Source organism: Rhagoletis pomonella, unplaced genomic scaffold, assembly GCF_013731165.1.
Source record: "Rhagoletis pomonella isolate Grant_MI unplaced genomic scaffold, Rhpom_1.0 Rhpom_scaffold_06859, whole genome shotgun sequence".
Classification (NCBI taxonomy): Eukaryota; Metazoa; Arthropoda; class Insecta; order Diptera; family Tephritidae; genus Rhagoletis; species Rhagoletis pomonella.
In genome coordinates, this window is record NW_023465392.1 from 764 (window position 1) to 7846 (window position 7083).

A 7083-nucleotide genomic window follows, 5' to 3' on the forward strand; every position below is an offset into this window, starting at 1 on the left:
GCCCGACTTAGCCATACCGGATTAACTTGCTTTGTGTGCACAGGGAAATTCCAGCATAACTTAATTAATCACCAAACCTACTTGATCAAATTAAGAGTTAACGATTAAAAATTAGTAAGTGTACTAAATTTCGTTCTGATAGGAAAACCGGTTAAGGAAGTAGCCTATTTTTCAATCCAGGTCATAAACCATCTTTGAACAAAATTTCATTTTCAAACAGGTGGCAATTCTTAAAAAAGTAGCCTATTTTCCAGTCTAGGTCATAAGCTATCTGTGTGCAAACTTTCATGCAAATCAGTTCAGTCATTTACGCGTATTAATTTAATTAAACTTTCCTAATACGTGATAACTCTTAAAATAGTAACCTATTTTCCAACATAGGTCATAAGCTATCTCTGTGCGAAATGTCATGCAAATCTGTTCAGTCGTTTCCGCGTATTAATTTAATTAAAACTTTTTTAACAGTTGGCAAGTCTTCCAAAAAATTAACCTATTTTCCACTGTAGGTCATAAGTTATCTGCTTGCAAAATTTCATGCAAATCCGTTCAGACTTTTCCGCGTATTAATTTAATTAAACTTTTTTAGCAGGTGGTAACTCTTAAAAAAAGTAGCCTATTTTTCAACCTAGCTCATAAGCTATCTGTGTGAAAACTTCCATGCAAATCAGTTCACTCATTTCCGCATATTAATTAAATTAAACATTTCTAACAGGTGGCAACTCTTAAGAAAGTTGCCTACTTTCTAACCTAGGTCATAAGCTATCTGTGTGCAAAATTTCATGCAAATCCGTTTAGTCGTTTCCGCGTATTAATTTAATTAAATTTTTTAACAGGTGGCAACTCTTCCAAAAAATTCGCCTATTTTCCACTGTAGGTCATAAGCTATCCGCTTGCAAAATTTCATGCAAATCCATTCAGTCGTTTCCGCGTATTAATTTAATGAAACTTTTTTAACAGGTGGCAACTCTTGAGAAAAGTAGCCTATTTTCCAATCTAGGTCATAAGCTATCCGTGTGCAAATTTTCATGCAAATCCATTCAGTCGTTCCCGCATATTAAACAAATTAAATTTTTTAACAGGTGGCAACTCTTAAAAAATAAGCCTACTAACCAATCTGGCCCATAAGCTATCTGCGTACCAAATTTCATACAAATTCGTTCAGTCGTTTCCGCGTGATGATTTCCCAAACATCCAAACATACAAACTTTCACATTTATAATATTAGTAAGAGTAAGATATACATTTACAATATGTTTAATAGTTTTTATTCAAACATTCCTGCACTTTCAGATGTAGCCCTACATAGAAAGCGCTTTCATGTAGCACTGCCTTACGAGGAGCGCTTTGTCTCCCAGCAAACCGTAACCACCAACACGGGTGTAGCCGCTACAACAACAACAAGCAACACAGGTCAACAATTTACCTTGTCTCACCTGCTGGAGAGGCAAAAAGAAATGTTTGATGGCGTCATGGCCGCCATTGGAAGAGTTGAGTCAAAGGTGGACGGAATAGTAAATGCTCTTGCCGAAAAGGTTATATCAATGTACATATTTATGAATGCTAAAATTATTCTTTAATAATTTAATTTTTTTTTCAGATGCCCGAACGCGCGGAAGTTCGAGCTCAAGGGCAGCTACTGCGAGAGTGCAAAGTGGTGACCTCGAAAGTTCACCAAAGTATTTCCCGAATCACTGGAGATGCTATTAGTAAAGAGCATACTTTGCTTAAAAGTATGCTTCCACTATCATCCCAGGAAAAGTTAAATACTTTGGAGAATCTTTTGGGAAACAAACCACACTCCGATGCGATGGTAATTTTTGCTAATTTTTTTTTTTTTGTTTTTTATACACATATACAAATGTATGTATATATCATATTAGTTGTATATATGCATTTTATTTTACTCATATTAATTATTATTTGTTAACCGCATATAAACTTTTATTCGTATATACATATGTATGCAATTTTTTTATTAAAATTTGGTTTATAGTATGTATAACAAAAATCGTAAAAACCAAAGTTCCAAACTTTGTACAAATAGTAGGAAAATTCGATAAAATTTAATTTAATTTTCATGCACTTTTCCAGCTTTTTTATACGAATTTTAAAAATGTTTTGAGTGTGCAATTCTGTAGCCCACTGATTTTTAGTATAATAATATGCAAGTTTGAAATTTTCACAAATGCGATTTTTTTGTGAACGGATTGGCTTACTTTCTCCCATACAAAAATAAACTCAATCACACAAAAGAAAATCTAAAAAATGCCGCAAATTTGTAGAAACTTAAAACTTAAATCTTATTATAATAAAATTCAGTGGACTATAAAATTCCATACTCGAAATATTTTTACAAATCGTATCAAAAAGCGGGAAATGGGCATGAAAATTTATGGAAATGGTTTGTATGATTTTTGTTGTACTATGAGCCACTTAACTCTATCTTTCAAGAACACGCAAAACAGCATATGTCAACAAAACATATTTTACCGTCAAAGAGAACTATATTATAATTAAAAAACAAAATACATATTTAGCTTGTTCCCGTACTCAAGGATTTGCAGGTTTTACAGGAACAGCTGTTTTTGCCTTTGATAAACCTTATGTGAACGTGGCGTATGGGAACAACTTTGGACTAAATCCTGCAAATCGTAGACTATCTGGAACGCTCTAATTAATTATTTCCTTTTTCGCTGTTCACAAACTTTTGAAAAATTTGTTTTCAACAACTAAATATTTTCATTTAAATAACAGTTTTTGCTGTGACTTACCGCTCTGTAAACATATGATATTTTGCTTGTCTGTGAAAGATTTTGACGATTTTTAGTTAAAGATGCAGGTTTACTATTTTAAATAAGATCTTTCGATTGGTGTTAATTTATATTTCGTTTATGTAGTCATATATTATATTTTATTATTTACATTTATATTTATAATTGCATTTACGTACATATCTAGTATTTATAAATTTTATAATCTTTTCCAGCTGAACATAATTTTAAAATTGAAGGGTGCTAAGGGTTGTGTGAAACACGTGTTGAGAAGCATTTTTGCCGACACTCTACTCATTTCATACAATTATGAGGGCAAAGCCAACAAAGCTCCACTTCTGGGGCTAAAAACAATAGAATTAGTTTTCGGTAAATATGTTTTAATTGTTTATTTGACTTATTTCAGGAAGTAATGCATTTATATTTTTCCAACAGATGCGTTCCTAAGCCACAATAGGTACAAACAAATTGTAATAAAAAAAAAATTAAACATAATAACAAATCTAACAATAATTAATTTAATTATCTTATTATTAATCTCTAAAAAAATGTAACATAAAAATTTAATAACTTTCCAATCTAAATTTCAAAAACGTTATTTAAATACGGCTATTCGGGATTTTTTGTATATCGACTGCGGAGTGGAAGATCGACCTCGGCAGCCAGTTCGAAAATGCCCTATCTCAAAAAACTTTTCAAGAACGCCCTATTTCAGAATTTTATTAAAAAACGCTTCCGAGTTCGGTTCAAAAAGGCCCTATCTCACTTCAAAATGTATTGAAAATGTGCTGAGATAGGACGTTTTTGAAACGAATTCTAAAAAACGAATTGAAAAGTTTTTTGAGATAGGATGTTTTCGAGCTGGCTGCCGAGATAGGTCGATCTTCCACTTAGCAGTTGATATGCTCTTGAATTCTGTATTTGTGGTTTTTGGTAGGTAATGAAGTAAACTTTTATATTGTATTGCTGTAAGAAATTTCACTACATTTTTTTACCAAAAACCACAAATACACATGCAAGGGCATATACAAAACATTCCGACCACCTTTATTAATTTGTAAATAATTGTACATAGTGTAAAGAGTAAATTTTAACAATAGTTTTTTTAATAATTTTATATTAAAATTTGCATACTGGAATTTTAACAACAAAAAACCTACCTACCTACCTATTTATAAAAGCTTAGTAATTAGTAAATGTAAATACATAGTTTTAAACATTTTAACAGCAGTGGCAACGCGAAGAGGTTTTTCGCGTTCGTCTTAAGTAAGTGAAAACACTCGCGTTCTGGTTAAAACGTTATAAATGTTTTATTGGACAATTAAATTATGTTTAAGTACATATATACGAATGCAAATAATAGGTTAATTACGTCCGGGATATGATTCTGTGGTGGCCGTTTTCCCGTGTGCGCGCGTTGACTGTTGAATTTGGAATGCTTTACCTTTCTCAACTTTCTTTTTGCAGTACCAAGAAAGTTGAAAAGCAGAGAAGGTGTTAGGGTGCTCCTTCATCACAATCGGTTGATTGTACACTGCCCCCCCCTGCAAGGGCGTGCTGCAGTGTATTCTACGCCATAATATTGAGTGTGTGGCGGTTTGGCGCTACGGCTGTATGCATTTGCGTATCATATTATTTTAGAATGTGGCGCTAACATTAGGCTTTGTGTTGCAGTCGTTTCCAATTATGGCCTTTCCTTGAGATGTCGTCCTGAAAAGGAAGAAAGCGAACGATTATGCAGAGGGCGTGCTCTATATGCATTTTAATCTTCGGGCGTATAAATATAAATATTTGTGTATTTTTGTAGTGTGCTTATGGTTTTGAAGGAGAGGGGTTTAATTTATTGCTCTTTGGTTTTAAAGTTTTGCGTTTTGTTTGTGCTCATGGGCTAGAGCTTATGGCGTTACGGTCTTATTTATTGCGCTCTATTTTCATAGTTTTGCGGCGGAACCGCTTATCACCCAACCAAATATTGTTTCTTGCGCTATTACATTATCTTGTACTAGCTTATACCCGCGGGTTTCACCCCGCGCTTTTATACAAATATGAAAAATAATTTAATGATGTTAGATTTTATTTCTGTGCCCATTTCGTTATAGCTCGTTATTTTTTAAGCGAGTTAAGGTATTAAGGCCGTTGAAAACTATGAAATTATAAAATTTCGCCTGCGCGCTAGGCATACGAAAGATATCAATCCCTCTAAGTTTACCTTAAAATGGTTCCAGGTATACGACGCGTGAACGTGTAACCTTCTTGGAGGTGCCACGGCGGGTTCTAATATTTCCAACTCAAATTTAGTAACCTGGCCTTGATAAAATACCACTTTTCATTACTGTAGCAAATGCCTCCCTTTTCCATTTAATGAAATTTATTCTGTCAGTACGGCACTTATAAATAAATCTCCATACCAAATTTAAAATACTTCGAGAGATTTTCTATCCTTCCAGAGATATGTAGTTATTAATAAGTTTTTAGTATGTATGTGAGGCGACATGGCCCCTTTTTTAATACATCACATTTTTTCCATGAGCAATTGATACATTTTGCATACACAACTTCATACCAAGTTCCAGTATTCTTCCACAAACACTTACAGGGATATGTGGCAAGAAAAAGTAAATTTGTACTGGAAGTGCCACGCCCCTTTTTCTTATAACCCTAATCTTCTTACATACCCCAGTACCAAGTCCCAGTACTCTACCTTGAACACCTTTAGAGATAAGCAGTATAAAACAGTAAATTTGTACGGCAGGAACCATGTCCCCTTTTCGAATAACGCAAATTTTTCTCCATGAGTATGGAATTAATTTTGTATACACATCTCGGTGCCAAGTTCCAGTCCTCTGCAATAAACACCTCCAGAGATATGCAGCATAGAAAAATCAATTTGCATGGGAGTTGCCACACCACCTTTTCCAATAACTCTCATTTTTCTCCATGAGTATGGTATTAGTTTCACATACATACATACATATGTATTTCCATACCAAGCTTGAGTGCTTTACCCCAAACATTTGAAGAGATATGCAATATGAAACTTTCAGTCAGTATGGGAGGTGCTACGCCTCTTTTCCAAAAACGTCCATTTTTCTCCGTCAATATGAACATGATTTCACACAGTGTTGGCAAACTGTTAATCTGATTAACGATTAAAAATTAAGGAGTAAAATGTTAATCGCGTTTGACGATTAAAATTAATTAGTCGTAATCAACTGTACGATTAATGATAACATTTTTTTAATCGTTAATCGCTGGCTGCGATTACGTTTAATTAATTTAAAACATTAATCATTAATCCAATTAAAAATAAAATCTGATTAATTTGTCTAATTTGTCCGAGTTTGAAACCAAACACCAGTTATAGTAATTATTTTGTGTTTTACGCTTATAAAAAGCACATAATATAAAAAAATTATCACCCCTATTGCGAATGTCGACTGGCAGTAGATAAACGACTATTAAGCGATTATCGATTATCGATGCTATTGCGAGTGTCGCTTGGTCGCTCAATTAACGACTGTGAATCGCTCATCCTTCTATTGCTGTTTTTTAGTCGTTGGAGTTTGCGTTTATAAAATTTACATAAGAAAGTGGTACTATAATGGATAAAAAGTAAGTCAATTGAACTGGAAGTTGTAAAAAATTGTGAAATATACATATGCTTATATGTGTCTGAATTACAGATCAAAAATTATAAGCAACAAAAGGCAACTGGCGCGGTTGGTCGTACTGATGCAGGAAAGTGAGGACATAGGCAAAGGAATTTCCGGAAAGAGTAGGGTAAGAAGCTCCGCTTCTATTGGGATAGATACATATACAATATTTCTTGTGCATATAACTCCAGCTACGCCATCCACAGTGTTTTTGGCAGAACCAACATCAAAAGTTTAGAAAAAACTGCTGCATAATTTATTAATTGACTTGTGCTCGGAAATTTGAAATCTTTATTTTAAATTAAAGTTGAATTCTTTCACTACACTTGTATGTTAAAGTTTTTAAACTCGGGTCACGCGTTTGGGCACAAATACCCAACATCATTGTACAAAAAACTTAACCGTACCATATTTTTTAAACTTCTATAAAGTTTATTAATGAGGAGAACAGCTTTTCCTGCAAATCATGTAAAGCCTAAAAGCCGTGAAGCATCGGGAACGCAACTTCTATTCGTAAAACTCACATATGTACATACACTTCAGCTTCCAACTCCAAGGGATCCGACGAATCTCGCAATTCCCTCCTTGCTTTAGCCAACTCTACTAATCTATTACCTTCCACATCATCTTCCTCATCACTAAACCATATTTCAACTGTG

General features: G+C 33.8%; 1 protein-coding gene across 1 annotated transcript; it reads left to right on the forward strand.

The window, feature by feature from the left end:
• Positions 1–1290: 1290 nt before the first annotated feature.
• On the forward strand, positions 1291–3184 carry LOC118755627 (the record flags this gene model as incomplete). The annotated part of the gene is made up of 3 exons (XM_036490454.1): positions 1291–1532; positions 1598–1810; positions 2987–3184. Coding segments are annotated over 3 exons (653 nt in total), but the record flags the coding sequence as incomplete, so codon positions are not given.
• Between the last annotated feature and the right edge of the window lie 3899 nt (positions 3185–7083).